This window comes from Mustelus asterias, chromosome 23 (assembly GCF_964213995.1).
Source record: "Mustelus asterias chromosome 23, sMusAst1.hap1.1, whole genome shotgun sequence".
NCBI lineage: Eukaryota > Metazoa > Chordata > Chondrichthyes > Carcharhiniformes > Triakidae > Mustelus > Mustelus asterias.
The window spans coordinates 64,802,873-64,821,792 of NC_135823.1; the positions used below are offsets into that span (position 1 = coordinate 64,802,873).

An 18,920-nucleotide genomic window follows, 5' to 3' on the forward strand; every position below is an offset into this window, starting at 1 on the left:
TACTTGCTCTTTCTTTTCCATTAAAACAGCACCAATCATTCAAGCCTTTCATTATAATTTTGATCCGAAGCACTTTTAATAAACTCTTGCTGTACTCTTTGTCCTTGAACATAACTGGGTGTACAGATCTGCACGCACTATTCCAAGTATGGCACACAGCATCTTTACGAATTTAACATCAACTCTGTGGCCCTAAATATAAAAATTAGGATTCCATTTAACTTCTTTCATGATCTTTCCATAGTATGCTTGCTTTCATTATCTCTCTGTTCCACAACTCTTAGAAGATTTTCTGCTGTGTCAATGTGCTGGTAATCAGAGTGTGGCAATCATCATGTTAAGAGAATTGCCAGTAAAACCTATAGAATTGATTGTGTCATAAACAGTGGCAACACTTTGGGGATGGGGTTCTTTATAGGCCGGCAGCTCTGGAGTAGGGGCTTACAGTAAAATAACTTGAACCTAAAGACCAGGGTGAAGCGATCCTTCCACCACAACCATTTATCATGAGTAACCCTGGATAAAAGCAAAATACTGCGGATGCTGGAATCTGAAACCAAAAGAGAAAATGCTGGAAAATCTCAGCAGGTCTGGCAGCATCTGTAAGGAGAGAAAAGAGCTGACGTTTCGAGTCCAGACGACCCTTTGTCAAAGCTAAAAGGCATAAAAAGTGGGAGAGATTTATACTGCTGGGTGACGGAATGAAAGATGAGTCATAGCCACAGAAACCAGGGGAAGAGGCTGCTAATGGCAGCCCACAGAGAGAATAAAGGGTGTGAATGGCCAAACGGCAGAGAAGCTGTAAGCTGTGACAGATGGAGATGTTTGGGGAAAGGGGTGAATGGGACAGAGGTAGAATGTAGAAAAAGGGAAGCAGGGGGAGAAAAGGTAAGGGAAGGGGGATGGAGTAGGGGGAAGAAAAGAGTGGGGGGGGGGAAAAGAAAAATGAAGAAAGACAATAAAGAAACAAAAGGTAGAGAACAGTAAAAAATTAAATTAAATAGAACGAAAACAAAGGGGCCGAGGTGGGGTAGAGCAAATCATCTGAAGTTGTTGAATTCGATGTTGAGACCGGAAGGCTGTAAAGTGCCGAGCCGGAAGATGAGATGCTGTTCCTCCAGTTTGTGTTGAGCTTCACTGGAACATTGCAGCAGGCCAAGGACAGACATGTGGACATGGGAGCAGGATCGTGTGTTAAAATGGCAAGCAATGGAGAGGTCAGGATCCTGATTGCACACAGACCGAAGGTGCTCAGCAAAGCGATCACCCAGTCTACGTTTGGTCTCATAAGTAACATGTTGTTCCTTTTCTAACACTTTTTTTCTATCTGCCGAACTTGCTAACCGGTTCGTTTCCTCTACAAATCTCCTGAATTGTTCTTCAGTTGTATGTGCCCTCAAAGTATGAATGGTATAAATAAACTTCAGCATCATTCCCCTCGTGCCTATATGCAAAATGTTCATGCAAGTTGAGAAGGCCATTCCAGCACAGCTCCTTGTATTCTGCTTTTTGTCTCCCAGCCATCTTGTTCCTTCTATACTCACGTTCCCATTGATGCCCTGTCCCTGAATAAAAAAGGGCCACGTAGCACCCTGCCCACATGGAATGTGCATCACCAGATTCAACTAATCTGCTCTGCACATTTGATTTTTTTTTTGAAGGATTTTTTTCACAGTTTGATCAGTGGTGTATAGATCTTAATAGTCACCAAGGGGCGGCACGGTGACACAGTGGTTAACACTGCTGCCTCACAGCGCCAGGGGCCCGGGTTCGATTCCTGGCTTGGGTCACTGTCTGTGTGGAGTCTGCACGTTCTCCCCGTGTCTGTCCAGGTTTCCTCCCACAGTCCAAAAGACGTGCTGGCTAGGGTGCATTGGCCTTACTAAATTCTCCCTCAGTGTACCCGAACAGGCGCCAGAGTGTGGCGACTAGGGGGTTTTCACAGTAACTTCATTGCAGTGTTAATGTAAGTCTACTTGTGACACTAATAAATAAACTACTATCTTCACTGCAGCACAAGCCAGGTACGTCAAACTAAAAACATAAAGTAGATACTTTCCTTCTCTACTCAACCAATGTACAAGTTATAATTTCTCCAATTCTAAATGTTGCTCTAATTCAACATTGCACAGTAACTTCATTGCAGTGTCAATGTAAGCCTACTTGTGACACTAATAAATAAGCTTCATGTATACTCACCTTCCCATTGATGCCATGTTCTTGAATAAAAAAGGGCCGCGTAGCACCCTGCTCACATCGAATGTGCATCACACAGTTCAACTAATCTGCTCTGCACATTTGATTATTTTTTTTGCAGAAGAATTCTCTTCGCAGGTTGAACGGTGGTGTATAGATCTTAATAAATGCAGCATGCTGCCTGCTTATGTTATGTTTGTTTTTTCAGAGGATGGTTAGCAACCGGAGGACGGGATAAAATGGTGAAAGTTTGGGACATTTCCACACCGAAGACCAAGGAGATATATTGTGTTCAGACTATTGCCTCAGTGGCTCGTGTGAAGTGGAGACCGGAAATGAAATACCATCTGGCGACCTGCTCCATGATGGTGGATCACAACATCTACGTGTGGGACATTCGACGGCCCTACATCCCGTTTGGAATGTTTGAGGAGCACAAGGATGTTACCACAGGGATTGTGTGGCGTCACATTCATGATCCCTACTACCTCCTCTCCGGGTCGAAAGACAGCACTCTGTACCAGCACATGTTTAAAGACGCCAGCCGGCCTGTCGACCGTGCCAATCCTGAGGGGTTGTGCTACGGGCTGTTTGGGGACTTGGCTTTTGCGGGAAAGGACAGCATGTTTGGCAGCGACTCCAACCGGAAAACCTACGGCGGGGAGAGACGTTATCCCATTTTTTTCTTCAAGAAGCCCGATTTATCGGAACAATTTGCAAACGTATCCAGCGCTCTGAACGTGTTTGAAACCGAACTGGGCAGTAACTCCATGGACTGGTTTGTCAACACGGCGCAACAGTACATGCTGGCTGGCCGCTCGCTTGCGGAGCTTTGTGATCATAATGCCAAAATTGCGAAAGAATTGTATCGTTATCAGGTACTGTGATTACTTGGGTCAAAAATGGAAAAAGAATAATTATAAAATAAATCATACGATCCTATAATGCAGAAGGAGGCCATTCGGCCCATCGAGCCTGCACCGACCATAATCCCACCCAGGCCCTATCTCCAAAACCCCATGCATTTACTCTAGCTAGTCTCCCTGACGCCAAGGGGCAATTTAGCATGGCCAATCCACCTAAAACGTTTAACAACACCAGGTTAAAGTCCAACAGGTTTATTTGGTAGCAAAAGCCACACAAGCTTTCGGAGCTCTAAGCCCCTTCTTCAGGTGAGTGGGAATTCTGTTCACAAACAGAGCATATAAAGACACAAACTCAGTTTACATGAATAATGGTTGGGATGCGAATACTTACAACTAATCAAGTCTTTAAGAAACGAAACAATGTGAGTGGAGAGAGCATCAAGACAGGCTAAAAAGATGTGTATTGTCTCAAGACAAGACAGGCTGTCTTGTCTGGAGACAATACACATCTTTTTAGCCTGTCTTGATGCTCTCTCCACTCACATTGTTTTGTTTCTTAAAGACTTGATTAGTTGTAAGTATTCGCATTCCAACCATTATTCATGTAAATTGAGTTTGTGTCTTTATATGCTCTGTTTGTGAACAGAATTCCCACTCACCTGAAGAAGGGGCTTAGAGCTCCGAAAGCTTGTGTGGCTTTTGCTACCAAATAAACCTTTTGGACTTTAACCTGGTGTTGTTAAACTTCTTACTGTGTTTACCCCAGTCCAACGCCGGCATCTCCACATCATGCCAATCCACCTAACCCACACATCATTGGACTGTGGGAAGAAACCGGAGCAACCGGAGGAAACCCACACAAACGCGGGGAGAACGTGCAGACTCCACACAGACAGTGACCCAAGTCGGGAATCGAACCTGGGTCCCCAGTGCTGTGAGGCAGCAGAGCTTGCCACTCCTCCCTGCCACTCCTCCCACCTATCGACAGAAATGTAAGAGATTCCTCTCCCATTGGCATGACTTCAGCAGGAATCCAGGGGAAATGGTGGACCCGGCAGTTTAGTGAGAGCTTGCTGGGAAGTACATGTGTGTCAGTGGGGTCAGCTGTGGTTTCCACCAGAGTAAGTGCACCTACTGGCTCATCGTCAGTTACCCCTGAAGAATAATCCCTTGGGCACCATGTCAGGCAGCAGCTGACTGATATATTCGTAGAATCCATAATTGAATCCTGACAGTGCAGAAGAGGCCACTTGGCCCATCGCGTCTGCACTGACCACAATCCCACCCAGGCCCTATTCGTGTAACCCCACATATTTACCCTGCTAATCCCCCTAACCTACTAATGGCCAATTCATCATGGCCAATCCACCTAACCCGCACACCTTTGGAGTGTGGGAGGAAACCAAAGCATCCGGAGGAAACCCACGCAGACTCCATATCATCCCTACACTGCAGAAGGAGGCCATTTGGTCCATCGAGCCTGTACCGCCAACAATCCCACCCAGGCCTTATCCCCATAACCCCTCATATTTACCCTGCTTACCCCCCTGACACTAAGGGCAATTTAGCAGGGCCAATCAACCTAACCCGCACATCTTTAGACTGGGAGGAAACCGGAGCACCCGGAGGAAACCCGCACTGACACGGAGAGAACGTGCAGACTCCACACACAGTCACCCGAGGCCGGAATTGAACCCGGGTCCCTGGCGCTGTGAGGCAGCAGTGCTAACCACTGTGCCACCGTGCCGCCCACTCTGACATAGCATCTCACCCAGGCCTTATTGCTGTAACCCCACATATTTACCCTGCTAATCCCGTTAACCTACTCATCTTGGGAAATTAATGGACAATTTATCATGGCCAATCAACCTAACCTGAACATCTTTGGACTGTGGGAGGACAGACATGGGGAGAATGTGCAAACTCCACACAGACTAAGACACCCAAGGCCAGAATCGAACCCGGGCCCCTGGCGCTGTGAGGCAGCAGTGCCATCCAATAAAATTGCATCCCAAAATAAGTGGTAATTTTTCAGAGGAGGTGGGGGGAACGTTTTCATGTAACGTGTTGTAAATGATGTAGGGATTCTGCAGTTCACTGGAAAGCAAGTGTGTCCTGATTGCAGTTCTGAGGGAGGGGTACCAAACTATGTGACACGTGAATGGTGAAGATGATTTGTTTCCCATCCCCAGGTGGTGCTTTGATGGCTGAGAAAGTTTAAGTGAATCAGCCCCAAGGAATGGGATTTAACTGACCAATGACAGCTCCTCCTCACATATTCAGTTTGTGCTGTGTGTCTGTTTAAAATATCACGCTCAAATATTTAAAAATATTCCCTGTTGATGTGCACAGTGAATGCGGAGCTGATAGCATTACTGTGAAACCCCCCCTGATTCAATTCTTTAATTGCACTTTACAACAGATGTTATATTATTGTAACCCTGTGTTTGTAACTGAAATGAGTTGAGGGTGAATTGAACCTGTATCGATTCACCTTTCATAGAAACTAGAAGCAGGAGGAGGCCATTCGGCCCTTCGAGCCTGCTCCGCCATTCATTTTGATCATGGCTGATCTTCGAATTCAACAAGCTGCCCCCCGCCCCCACCCCCATTATCCCTTTAGTCCCAAGAGCTATACTTAATTTCTTCTTGAAATCACACAATGTTTTGGCCTCAGCTACTTTCTGTGGGAGTGAATTCCACACATTCACCACCCTCTGGGTGAAGAAATTTCTCCTCACCTCAGTTCTAAAAGGTTTACCCCTTATCCTCAAACTATGACCCCTAGTTCTGGATTCCCCCACCATTGGGAACACTCTTTCTGAACCTACCCTGTCTAACCCTGTTAGAATTTTATACGTTTCTATGAGATCTCCTCTCACTCTTCTAAACTCCAGTGAATATAATCAAACCGACTTGGTCTCTCCTCATATGACAGACCTGCCATCCCAGGAATCAGCCTGGTAAACCTTCGCTGTACTCCCTCTATAGCAAGGACATCCTTCCTCAGATAGGGACACCAAAGCTGCACATATTACTCCAGGCCAATGCTAACAGCATCCCTGGTGGACTACACCACTGGTACAAAACGAGATTTAACTTTGCTCCTGCTCTGCGTCTAGGTGGCTCAGACATGGACGATGCTGAGGATCGTTTATTCCAACCCAGGTGCTATTTCATCTGTCAACTTGAATCAAAGTATAGGCAAGAGTGGGGGCTTGCCTCTTATGAACAGGTAAGAAAGGCAGGGACAGTTTAATTTCAAATAAAATGGTCATAGAGTGCTGTGGTGAGATTACATTTCTGATATATAATTGATATGTTTTCACACAGAGGGTGGTGAGTGTTTGGAACGAGCTGGCAGAGGTAGTAGTAGAGGCGGGTACAATTTTGTCTTTTAAAAACCATTTGGACAGTTATGTGGGTAAGATGGGTATAGAGGGACATGGGCCAAATGCGGGCAATTGGGACTAGTTTGGGGGTTAAAAAAAGTGGCGGCATGGACAAGTTGGGCCGAAGGGCCTGTTTCCATGCTGTAAACCTCTATGACTATGACTAAATTGGCCTCTCAGCAGTGAACCATTTGGTCTTGCTTTTCGATATGTTCTGTACTCATTTAGAATAACTTATTTGTACAGAGGATAAAAGTATGTAAGTTTATCTACTGTCGGTATGGGTTTTCTTATTTTTAATGTATACTACAGTTTCCATGTTCAAAAGTCAGTTTTTGTCTGATTTGGTGATTTTTTTTTTTAAGAAGTTTAATACAGCAGGTAACGTAATGTATTCATGTTTCATTTTCCTGCCCAGTCTTAAGGAACTCTCTGCGGCACTGGGTAACGAGACTAGGTTGGAGCGAGGGAAGGCTGAAAACCGACAGGAGATTAATCATTTAGATTCCTCCAATCCTTTGATCACCGCAAATGAAGGTACAATAAATATACTCAATTTTTGCCATGTTGCTGGGTCAGTATTTTTGTACATGTGTACTGGGAACTCCAATTAAACTGTTTAATTGGATGAACTTTAATTAAACTTATTGGTGAGACATGGTACAACAGTGCCAATGCTAGTGCTACTTGGCTTATTGTGATTTATCAGAGTGGTAAAGATTCTGACTCTGTTCGGTGGCACAGTGGTTAGCACTGCTGCCTCACAGCATCAGACACCCGGGTTTGATTACCAGCTTGGGCCACTGTCTGTGTGGAGTCTGCATGTTCTCCCCGTGTCTGCATGGGTTTCCCCCGGTTGCTCCAGTTTCCTCCCACAGTCTGAAAGACGTGCTGGTTGGGTGCATTGGCCATGGTAAATTCTCCCTCAGTGTACCCGAACAGGCGCCGGAGTGTGGCGACTAGGGGATTTTCACAGTAACTTCATTGCAGTGTCAATGTGAGCCTACTTGTGACAGTAAATAAACGTTACTTTTATTATCAAAGAAGAAAGTATATCCATCAGTACACTGCCCATTTTTCAACGATTGTGATAGATAACCAATCATTCTAGGAAAGAACTCTATCTTCGCCACCAATCTCCACTGTTATAAAAATGTTATTTTTCAGTTGAAGCAGTTTTTCTCCCTCACTCGCATTGTCGTTTCTTAAGTTTAAGTTTATTTAATAGAGTTAAAAGTAGGCTTACATTAACACTGCAGTGAAGTTACTGTGAAAATCCCCTAGTCACCACACTCCGGCGCCTGTTCAGGTACACTGAGGGAGAATTTAGCATGGCCAATGTTCCTAACCAGCACGTCTTTCAGACTGTGGGAGGAAACCAGAGCACCCGGAGGAAACCCACGCAGACACGGGGAGAACGTGCAGACTCCACACAGTCAGTGACCCAAGTCGGGAATTGAACCCAGGTCCCTGGCTCTGAGAGGCAGCAGTGCTAACCACTCTGTCGCTTCCTTGTACAACTGTCAGTGCCGCAGTGATCGACTGATTTAAAAAAAAAATTTGATTTGGTTTAAATGATTTCATTGTGAGCAAAATTCTCATCTTTTTAGTGCACAATCTAGTCTAATACTTTCCTTCTGCCCTGTTACAGAGAATGAGGAGACGGAAGGTAGCGATGTGCCCACGGATTACCTGTTTGGGGATGTGGAAGGGGATGAAGATGACCTTTACATGGTGGACCATGAAAATGCTGCAGGTGAGTGCTTTATTCAACTAGCTATTGGGAGAAATTGCCAGTTATCGATTGTGTAGCGAAAACTGACGTCATTCAAGTCTCCTAACCACAAGAGAGTTCTTCTGGTGTTGATGGAGATCTGTCGTTAAGTAACTGTTCTGAGCAAAGCCCATTCCAGTTGCCAGATGATCTAAGGTGCTTAAAAGAAGCAAAGGCTCGAGGGTAGGGAGGGGCTTGCTTGGTGCTAAATTGTTTCTTGATCTTGGAATTGTTCAGGAAATGGTGTTTTTCTGGATCCTACTGTTGCAGTGAGTGTTAACGACTGGATTTGTCAGGACCTGTCCTCTACCAAGGACACCCAACATATCTGATCCTCAGCAGCAACATATTACTGACCACTGTCAAACCTACTACTTTCTTTCATTGATGGGCAGTGGCACAGTGGTTAGCACTGCTGCCTCACAGTACCAGGGACCTAGGTTCGATTCCCAGCTTGGGTCATGTTCTCCCCGTGTCTGCATGGGTTTCCTCCGGGTGTTCTGGTTTCCTCCCACAGTCCAAAGATGTGCCAGTTAGATTGATTGGCAATGCTAAATAGCCCCTTAGTGTCAGGGGGATCAGTTAGGGTAAATGAATGGGATTATGGGGATAGGGCCCGGGTGGGATTGTGGTGGGTGCAGACTCGATGGGCTGAATGGCCTCCTTCTACACTGTAGGATTCTATGTAGGAATCATTTGAAGCTGTGTGTGGAGTGAATTTACCCCACACATACTCAGACACCAACCCCCACCCCTTGGATAATTTCTGATAAAATTATTGATGGAATCAGTGACTCATGGAATTTGCATATTCTGATGTTTTTGCAATGTCCCTCGCGCTAGTTATTTGCATGCAAAGCTTGTGAACGTACAACTTAAACATTTCTTGCCTGATCTCATATCCAAGTCAGTAATGCTGCACATTTAGATTCATGCATTAAGCTTCCAGCTCATACTGTATGCTGGTCAGAAAGACAGCTGACTATAAGGATAAGGGGCGGCATGGTAGCACAGTGGTTAGCACTGCTGCTTCACAGCGCCAGGGACCTGGGTTCGATTCCCGGCTTGGGTCACTGTCTGTATGGAGTTTGTACATTCTCCCGTGTCTGCGTGGGTTTCCTCCGAGTGCTCCCACATTCTGAAAGACGTGCTGGTTAGGTGCATTGACCCGAACAGATGCCGGACCGTGGCGACTAGGGAAATGCAGTGTTAATGTAAGCCTACTTGTGAAACTAATCAATGAACTTTAATAAAAAAGGACATTATTAAACTAGAAAGAATGGAGAAGAGGTTTACTAGGCTGCTACCAGGACTTGATGGTTTGAGTTGTGAGGAGAGGCTGGATAGACTGGGACTTTTTTCCCTGGGGCGTACGAGTGATCTTATTGAGATCTACAAAATAATGAGGGGCATAGATCAGTTAGATAATCAATATCTTTTCCCAAAGGTAGGGGAGTCTAAAACTAGAGGGCATAGGTTTAGGGTGAGAGGGGAGAGATGCAAAAGGGTCCAGAGGGGCAATTGTTTCACACACAGGGTGGTGAGTGTCTGGAACAAGCTGCCAGAGATGATAGTAGAGGCGGTCTTTTAAAAAGCGTTTAGACAGTTACATGGGTTCGATGGGTATAGAGGGATATGGGCCAAATGCGGGCAATTGGGACTAGCTTAGTGGTTTAAAAAAAAAGGGCAGCGTGGACAAGTTGGGCCAAAGGGCCTGTTTCCATGCTGTAAACCTCTATGACTCTACCCATGTCCCAAATGCCAATGAAGAACTTGTAGGTCACATACTGAGCCTGGGTAAGATGGACATTATTTGACCTGTCTGCATGAGACTTGCATACAGCCACGCCTTTTTCAAAAATCCTTTCCCTCTTAATACACATTACTACTACAGTGCAGCACAGGAACAGGCCCTTTGGTTCTCCAAGCCCGTGCTGATCATGATGCCACATTTAGGGAACTGTGGACCTGCACACCCAGATCCCTCTATGTTAATGTTCATTGTTCAGTGCAGAAGGAGGCCATTCGACCCATCGAGTCTGCACTGATAACAATTCCACCCAGGCCCTATCCACGTAAGCCCACACATTTACCCTGTTAATCCCCCTGACATTAAGGGTCAATTTAGCATGGCACATCTTTGGACTGTGGGAGGAAACCAGAACACCCGGAGGAAACTCAAACAGACACGGGGAGAATGTGCAAACTCCACACACAGTGACCCGAGGCCAGAATTAAATTGGGTCCCTGGAGCTGTGAGGCAACACTGAGGGTTCCGAAGGGTTCTGTCATTTACAGTATAATTCAGACTAAGCAGCAATTGAGCCTGGCCAATCCACCTAACCCGTACATCTTTGGACTGTGGGAGGAAACCGGAGCACCCGGAGGAAACCCACACAGACACGGGGAGAAGGTGCAAACTCCACACAGATATTGACACAAGACTGGAATCGAACCCGGGTCCCTGGCGTTGTGAGGCAGCAGTGCTAACCACTGTGCCGCCCCATTTTGAATGTTGGGAGGCTGTTACAGAATGAAAGTATAACAGCCGTGTCTAATTCTGTCTCTTCCCCTCTCCACAAAAAAGCTTCTATCAGGGATTGGTGTGCAGTGATCAGGAATGCGAACCTCCTTGTTATCCCCTTGCTCACCTGTGCACTGTCTCTATCACCATGCTCCCCCCCCCCCCCCCCCCCGGCCACCCTCTTGCTCCCTGCTGGTGGGTATCAGAATTTGGGACAATTTTCTGATCATTAAAACAAATGGTCATAAAATCACAAGTGCAGATGGATTTGCGCTGCCGGTGGGTCGGTGCAGGCTCGCATAATCCCCCTCATTGTGTGTCTGTACGTGTAAAAATGCTGCTCTGGAACAGGACCAGTGTTCAATTCTCTCGTTTCTTTTAAGCAGCAATGTCAATAACCTCCTTTACACACGCTGCCTTCCTATTTGTCAGCAGAAGAACACGAATACATTTTGCCTCAGGAGGCGTTCCAGCTGCGTCACGAAATTGTCGATAACCCTTCTGCTCCGGACCACCTTCAGGACAAAGCGGAATCCCCACACGTCAGCGGAAATGAAGCTGAGACTGTCTGCCTGACCCCAATTGAATCCTTCTCCCTCATGTCGATCTCGCAGCCTCTGTACGATGCCTATCTGCCTACTGATTACTTCAATTCGCTCGTGAGAGACATGCTCCATCACTACGCGGAGCAGGGAGATGTGCAGATGGCCGTGTCCGTTCTCATTGTGCTCGGGGATCGTATACGGAAAGAAATTGATGAACAGACACAGGTGAGAATATGTTCAAAAAGCTGTATTCTCTTCCAATTTCAAAGTTAAGCAACAAGGGATGTTGAGGAGAAAGTGGTCTCAGATCATGGAGGGTAACTGAATTGTTCTTAACTATAAGTAAATAAGTTTATTTATTAGTCACAAGTAGGCTGACATTAACACTGCAATTAAGTTGCTGTGAAAGTCCCCTAGTCGCCACGTTCCGGCGCCTGTTCGGGTACATTGAGGGGGAATTTAGCACGGCCAATACAACTAACCAGCACGTCTTTCGGACTGTGGGAAGAAACATTGAATGTATTCAAGAGGCGGCTGGATATAGCACTTGGGGCGAATGGGATCAAAGGTTATGGGGAGAAAGCAGGATTAGTCTATTGAGTTGGACGATCAGTCATGATCGTGATAAATAGCGAAGCAGGCTCGAAGGGCCGAATGGCCTCCTCCTGCTCCTATCTTCTATGTTTCTATGTTAAACCGGAGCACCTGAAGGAAACCAACGCAGACACGGGGAGAACGTGCAGACTCCACCCAGACAGTGAGCCAAGCCGGGAACTGAACCTGGGTCCCCGGTGCTGTGAGGCAGCAGTGCTAACCACTGCCGCCCATGCCACCCTTAAATATGTTAAAATTCCAGAATAGAGTCCACAACAGTTACTTTATTTCTGATGTGATTTTGATTTATTATTGTCACGTGTATTAGTATACAGTGAAAAGTATTGTTTCTTGCGCGCTATGCAGACAAAGCATACTGTTCATAGAGAAGGAAAGGAGAGTGTGCAGAATGGAGTGTTACAGTCATAGCTAGGGTGTAGAGAAAGATCAACTTAATGCAAGGTAGGTCCATTCAAAAGTCTGACAGCAGCAGGGAAGAAGCTGTTCTTGAGTCGGTCAGTACGTGACCTCAGACTTTTGTATCTTTTTCCCGAAGGAAGAAGGTGGAAGAGAGAATGTCCGGGGTGCGTGGGGTCCTTAATTATGCTGGCTGCTTTTCTGAGGCAGCGGGAAGCGTAGACAGAGTCAATGGATGGGAGGCTGGTTTGCGACATGGATTGGGCTACATTCACGACCGTTTGTAGTTCCTTGCAGTCTTGGGCAGAGCAGAAGCCACACCCAGCTCTGATGCAATCAGAAATTGCACCCTGCAATCTTATCCATCGCTTCTCCTCACTGGCTCCATAGCTGCATTCAATTCAGAATCATGACTTGAGTTATCTACTGTTTGTGACCTTCTCGCACCTTACTGTCACCCCCCAGCCCATTGTGTCAAGAATGCTCTTCCAATCATCCAACTCTGACCAATATTCTTATCCCTCTGTCACTGACCGCCTTTAGCCACGTTGGCCCTTACTTTTGAAACTCCTTCCTTAACCTTTATCACCAATTTTGATGTGGAGATGCCGGTGTTGGACTGGGGTGGGCACAGTAAGAAGTCTCACAACACCAGGTTAAAGTCCAACAAGTTTATTTGGAATCATGAGCTTTCAGAGCGCTGCCCCTTCATCAGGTGAGTGGGAGGTGAGGTGAAGGAGCAGCACTCCGAAAGCTTGTGATTTCAATTAAACCTGTTGGACTTTAACCTGATGTTGTGAGGCTACTTACTGTATCAATTTTGAAAATACTCTAGAATTTTTCCTTTTTTATTTGTTCATGGGATGTGGGTGTCACTGGCAGGGCCAGCATTTATTGCACATCCCTAATTGCCCTTGAACTGAGTGGCTTTCTTGACCATTTCAGAGGGCGGCTAAGAGTCATTGCTGTGGCTCTGGAGTCACATGTAGGCCAGACCAGGTAAGGACGGCAGATTTCCTTCTCTAAAGGACATTAGTGAACCAGATGGATTTTTACGATAATCGACAGTGGTTTCATGGTCATCTTAATTCCAGATATTTTTTTATTGAATTCAATGCCGTGGTGAGATTCTGGGTCTCTGGATTACCAGTCCAACGACAATACCGCTAAGCCGCTGCCTCTGGAGGGAATTCTTTATCGTGCTTCTGCCAACTCTCATTGCTCTTCCGTGTGTAGTATTTAGGGATATATTGCTTAATAAAAAGACATTGACTAAATCTCTGTGGAAAATATTTGTACCGTTGCACTGCCTGTCTAGAATTGACTCTTGTCTCCTTTGTTGCCAGGAGCACTGGTACACGTCGTACATCGACCTGCTGCAGCGTTTCAAACTCTGGAATGTCTCCAATGAGGTGATCAAGCTGAGCACGTGCAGTTCCATCAACTGCTTCAACCAAGCATCAACCACCCTCCACATCAACTGCAGCAACTGTAAAAGACCAATGAGCAGCAAGGGCTGGATCTGTGATAGGTGGGCCCAGTCTGTAATAACCGCTATTGGGAGAGTGGTGTGTCTCTGTCAGTTATATGGATCAAATTTAATGGTGAAATTATACTGGGGGAGCTGTGATTGTTTGAACCTGATACTCTTACAGAAATGGTTATTCAGCCAACAATGTTACTTTTTCCTATTCTTCAGCTTTGCTTGTCTCTGCCCTGTCATAGCATCTTAAAGCCTACTCCTTGAAGCACTGCTGCCTCACAGCACCAAGGACCCAGGATCGATTCCCACCTTGGGTCATTGTCTCTGTGGAGTCTGCACATTCTCCCCGTGTCTGCGTGGGTTTCTTCCGGGTGCTCCGGTTTCCTCCCACTGTCCAAAGATGTGCAGGTTGGGTTGATTGGCCATGCTAAATTGACCCTTAGTGTGTAAGTTGTGGTGGGGTGAGGGGGTGGTTAGCGGGATATATACATGGGATTATGGAGATGGGGCATAGGTAAGATGCTCTGTCAGAGAATCGGTGCAGACTTGATGGGCTGAATGGCCTCCTTCTGCACTATAGGGATTCAGTGATGCTACACAAGAGTCATTGATGCAGCTTTACGTTTTATTGAGAAGCCTTGGTTAAAGGTTCAAACTGAGAAACGCCAGTCATCTGGATGGGGAGTGAACAGGAGAGAATATGGGAAAAGTTGAGCCCTATCACCTTCAGCAGTGGTGAAAGTGGTTACTCTAATAATAGAGCAGGCAACTGCTGGTCTGCAGCTAGTGATTGTCCTAATATTCCAAAAATTGGGTTAGGTGGATTGACCATGCTAAATTGCCCCTTAGGTCAGGGGGACTAACTAGGGTAAATGCATGGGGTTGGGATAGAGCCTGGATGGGATTGTGGTCAGTGCACATGATGGGCCGAATGGCTTCCGTGTGGTCTCCATATGACTCCAGTCCCAGGCTATGAGAGGATTAATTTCCTTTGAAATCGGGAGGTGATGGCCTAGTGGTATTATCGCTAGACTATTAATCCAGAAACTCAGCTAATGTTCTGGGGACCCGGGTTCGAATCCCACCACGACAGATGGTGGAATTTGAACTCAATAAAAAATATCTGGAATTAAGAGTCTACTGATGACCATGAAACCATTGTCGATTGTTGGAAAAACCCACCTGGTTCACAAATGTCCCTTAGGGAAGGAAATCTGCCGTCCTTACCTGGTCTGGCCTACATGTGATTCCAGAGCCACAGCAATGTGGTTGACTCTCAACTGCCCTCCAAGGGCAACTAGGGATGGGCAATAAATGCTGGCCAGGCAGTGACGCCCATGTCCCACGAATAATTTTTTTAAAAATGGACCAGTAAATTGTAAACAATGATTGCAAAGTTCTCTTGTTCAAGGACTGGGCCCACCTGCACCTTTTTGGGGATACTTATCTTTAGGATCAATATCAATTGTCTGTAAATGTCACCCACATCCTGAGAAACAATTTTAAAAAGAGTCCTTGAAGCCAAATTATTCCACTTCATCCATGTTCTTACTCTAGGAGCCTAAACTCTATGAACTAGGTATGTAACAGATTGAAATCGGAATAGAATCATGAGTTGGACCACTAAAGATAGAGATTTATTTTTGGTGAAAATGGTTCTGCAGACGGGAGATTGTATGGATATATTGAAGATGGCGTTGCTTTGGCTTGAAAGAACAAGATGCATTGGGTATTACGTGTTATAACTGCATATCAACCTTTTGTAATTTGGAGCTAAGTACATTTTCCATTAAATAGTGAAATTAATACACTTAGAAATAATCACTAAAATCTGGAAATATAGCTGTTATAGTGAACATTGGCCTTGAAATTCTTTAGGCATTTTACGCTGTTCCTATTTGGAGTTCCACTAGTTTCTTGCTAGTTAGTGGGACAATCGGACCATGTCTGAAATTTAGACCATAAGACATAGGAGCAGAATTAGGCCACTCGGCCCATCGAGTCTGCTCTGCCATTCAATCATGGTTGATATTTTTCTCATCCCCATTCTCTTGCCTTCTCCCCATAATCCTTGATCCCCTTATTAATCAAGACACTCAATGACCCGGCCTCCGCAGCCTTCTGCGGCAAAGAGTTCCACAGATTCACCACTGTCTGGCTGAAGAAATTCCTCCTCATCTCTGTTTTAAAGGATCGTCCCTTTAGCCTGAGGTTGTGCCCCCTGGTTCTAGTTTTTCCTACTAGTGGAAACATCCTCTCCACTGTCCACTCTATCCAGGCCTCGCAGTATCCTGTTAGTTTCAATAAGATCCTCCCTCATCCTTCTAAACTCCCAACAAGTACAGACCCAGAGTCCTCAACCGTTCCTCGTACGACAAGCTCTTCATTCCGGGGATAATTTCTTGTCACTCTGTGGATGAATAGTGTATGTTAACATAACTGCCAGTATTATGTACACTAACCTGCTGCTGCGTGTTTTTCTTTTGTGTTTTAGATGCCGTCAGTGTGCTAGCATGTGTGCTGTGTGCCACCAGGTTGTTAAAGGGCTGTTTGTTTGGTGCCAGGGATGTAGTCACGGTGGGCACCTGCAGCACATCATGAACTGGCTCAGGACTAGTTCACATTGCCCAGCAGGATGTGGCCACCTCTGTGAATATACCTGAGAAAAGCAGTGCTGAAAAACTCAATGTGGCATCCAATTGGCAGCGGCGACTTGACTTACTGATAACTGTAGAGTCCGTTTGGATGTGCGCGACACTGTGACTTCCCAAAATCATTTTAAAATGCTGCACATAACAGAAATCAGCTGAAATTGGGTACAGCGAAAAACCCACTCATTCACCAGGAAAACCTCTAGCTGATTGAACTGTGATAAAGATTAACCGAGGTAATTAGCTGTGAAGTTTGTTCATCCTACTGTTATTTTTCCTCATAGCTACCTATAATTCTGCAGTGGTACTGGCCAGAAAAAAAATTCCAAAAGGGATTTGCTGTGACATCTTATTGCATAAAGTACGCTTGCCTTCCAGTTGTACTGCACTGAAATGTCTCTCCAAGCAACAAACTAATGCAGAAAGATGCTTTGTAAAGCAACTGGAACCGCATTGGTATCAATGAGCGGGTGTGATACCAAGTTATTGCAGGACAATATTTCGGCACTCGCATGACTGGCACACGTACAGGCATCTGGATGTTTGTGTGTGCACACATGGGGGTGACACGGTGGCACAGTGGTTAGCACTGTTGCCTCACAGTGCCAGGGACCCAGGTTCGATTCCCTGCTTGGGTCACTGTCTGTGCAGAGTTTGCACCTTCTCCCCGTGGGTTTCCTTCCACAGTCCGAAAGATGTGCCAGTTAGGTGGATTGGCTGTGCTAAATTCTCCCTCTGTACCTGAACAGGTGCTGGAGTGTGGCGACTAGGGGATTTCCACAGTAATTTCATTGCAGTGTGAATTTAAGCCTACTCGTGACACTAACAAGCTTTAAAATAGTTAACACAACAGATGTTGTTTCAAACTTGCACCAAAGATTAAGCAAATATTTGGATAGTCAGTGTCGACAATGAAAGAATATCCATTTTGTTACCAGTCAGGAGTGGGTTATTTATTCATGGCCTTCTGTATCATATGTTAATCTGTCAGTATGTTAATGTTTTGGAATTTTTTGGGCAAGAGCAGTTAAGAAATTTATTTGGGACTCTAATTTGAGATGTTTAGGGCCTACAGGTGTGGATCATGTGGCAAGGCAATAGGCATCGATCTGGTAACTTCCAATTTATTTTTAAACTGCTTGCAAAGCTAAAGCAAATAATGCCGTGTGTGTGAATGCTCTGATTCCCCCGTTAATATACAATGCAAAAATCAGACATACACTGCACCAAACTTGGTCAGAAAGTCAGCGGCATTCCAGCAACCTGCTTCAACCAAAGTAATAGCCCAGACCTAATGTGGAGGGGTCAGTATGCATAATGAATTCAGCCATAGTGCGTCCACCTCCCCCACGAGACCTATTGCAGTATAACCTAGCCAACATACTGCCTCATTTAGTTACTTTGATTTTTATTGTGTTTAAGTTTAAATTTGCAGAGTAGGCAAAGTCTGTCATTGTATTTTTGTTCAGTGTCTGCCATTGCACTGGGATGAAATGGATTTTTCCTTACAAAAAGGAAACCCAATACTGGCCATATTGATATTTAGCAGAAAAAAAAATTCTAACCTCAGTTACATAGATGTCTTTCCACTAAATTGTATTTTGAGGTTTTGTTGAGAATATTTCATAGACTATTGCTTTGACTTTTGAGTTACATTCCACATGTAAGGAAGACCTCGATCTATGGCTAGGTGTACATTTTTTTTGGATAAATTGTAATAAAGACTTTATTTAATGTTAAACTCTTCATATTATTGGATGGAGTTTGAAATTGTAACAGTCTAAAAGGTCCGTAAGTGAATTTCGTCTTCCTCACACTTGTATTATAAACACCGTTATATTTCTTAAGACTAGAGTACTTTTAAAACTATGAGAGTTTATTTTACATTGAATTCTGAATATATCTAGGAGTAACTTAGTACACTGCTGTTAAAGTGCTTTCAATAAACAGTGGTTGCTGTAATTTCGCATTGTATTCAATTCATTTGCCAACTCATTGCACAAAGATGATTTTCCTCTAATATATTACGTTTTCTTATAGTGCTCTCAGCTGCCGTCTGCACAGGATTATAACTAAAATTGTTCAGTAATAGTTACCCACAGAGTCCACATTAATGTTCTCAGTGTAATATACAAAAAAGATGATTGAGGAAGAATGAAGAACATTAAAATCAAGTTCTGAAAATGTCAATGAAGTTTGAGCGATTTGCAAGATATCTGTGTACGCGTTGTACTCGGGTACACAGTGAGTCAAGTGCAATATGAAGTTGAGAAAATGGCCCTGAAGGTACATTTAGGGGCAATGGGGGGAATTCAACCCTAACCGAGGAGTGCTAGAATTACAAATGAAAGCAGAAAGCAAATGTTTTCCTCACCATGGTAGTAAGTGGCACAGTGGTTAGCACTGCTGCCTCTCAACCTCGGAGGCAGGTTCGAATACTGGCTTGGGTCACTGTTTGTGTCGAGTCTGAGTGGGTTT

At 45.0% G+C, this 18,920-nt stretch overlaps 1 protein-coding gene across 7 annotated transcripts in view; it reads left to right on the forward strand.

Moving 5' to 3' along the window:
- wdr24 (WD repeat domain 24) overlaps nt 1-18,402 on the forward strand; it is a 31,781-nt gene extending 13,379 nt beyond the window's left edge. For 5 of the 7 annotated variants that reach the window (XM_078240809.1, XM_078240811.1, XM_078240807.1 and 2 more), the window contains exons 4-10: nt 2,405-3,074; nt 6,185-6,297; nt 6,873-6,991; nt 8,106-8,210; nt 11,185-11,522; nt 13,655-13,839; nt 16,286-18,402. In XM_078240809.1, coding sequence (XP_078096935.1) covers nt 2,405-3,074; nt 6,185-6,297; nt 6,873-6,991; nt 8,106-8,210; nt 11,185-11,522; nt 13,655-13,839; nt 16,286-16,454 — 1,699 coding nt within the window. In that variant the 3' untranslated portion in view covers nt 16,455-18,402. The remainder of the gene's footprint in view (nt 1-2,404; nt 3,075-6,184; nt 6,298-6,872; nt 6,992-8,105; nt 8,211-11,184; nt 11,523-13,654; nt 13,840-16,285) is intronic. The other 2 variants (XM_078240812.1, XM_078240813.1) reach the window with 1 other exon arrangement.
- The last annotated feature ends 518 nt before the right edge of the window (nt 18,403-18,920 follow it).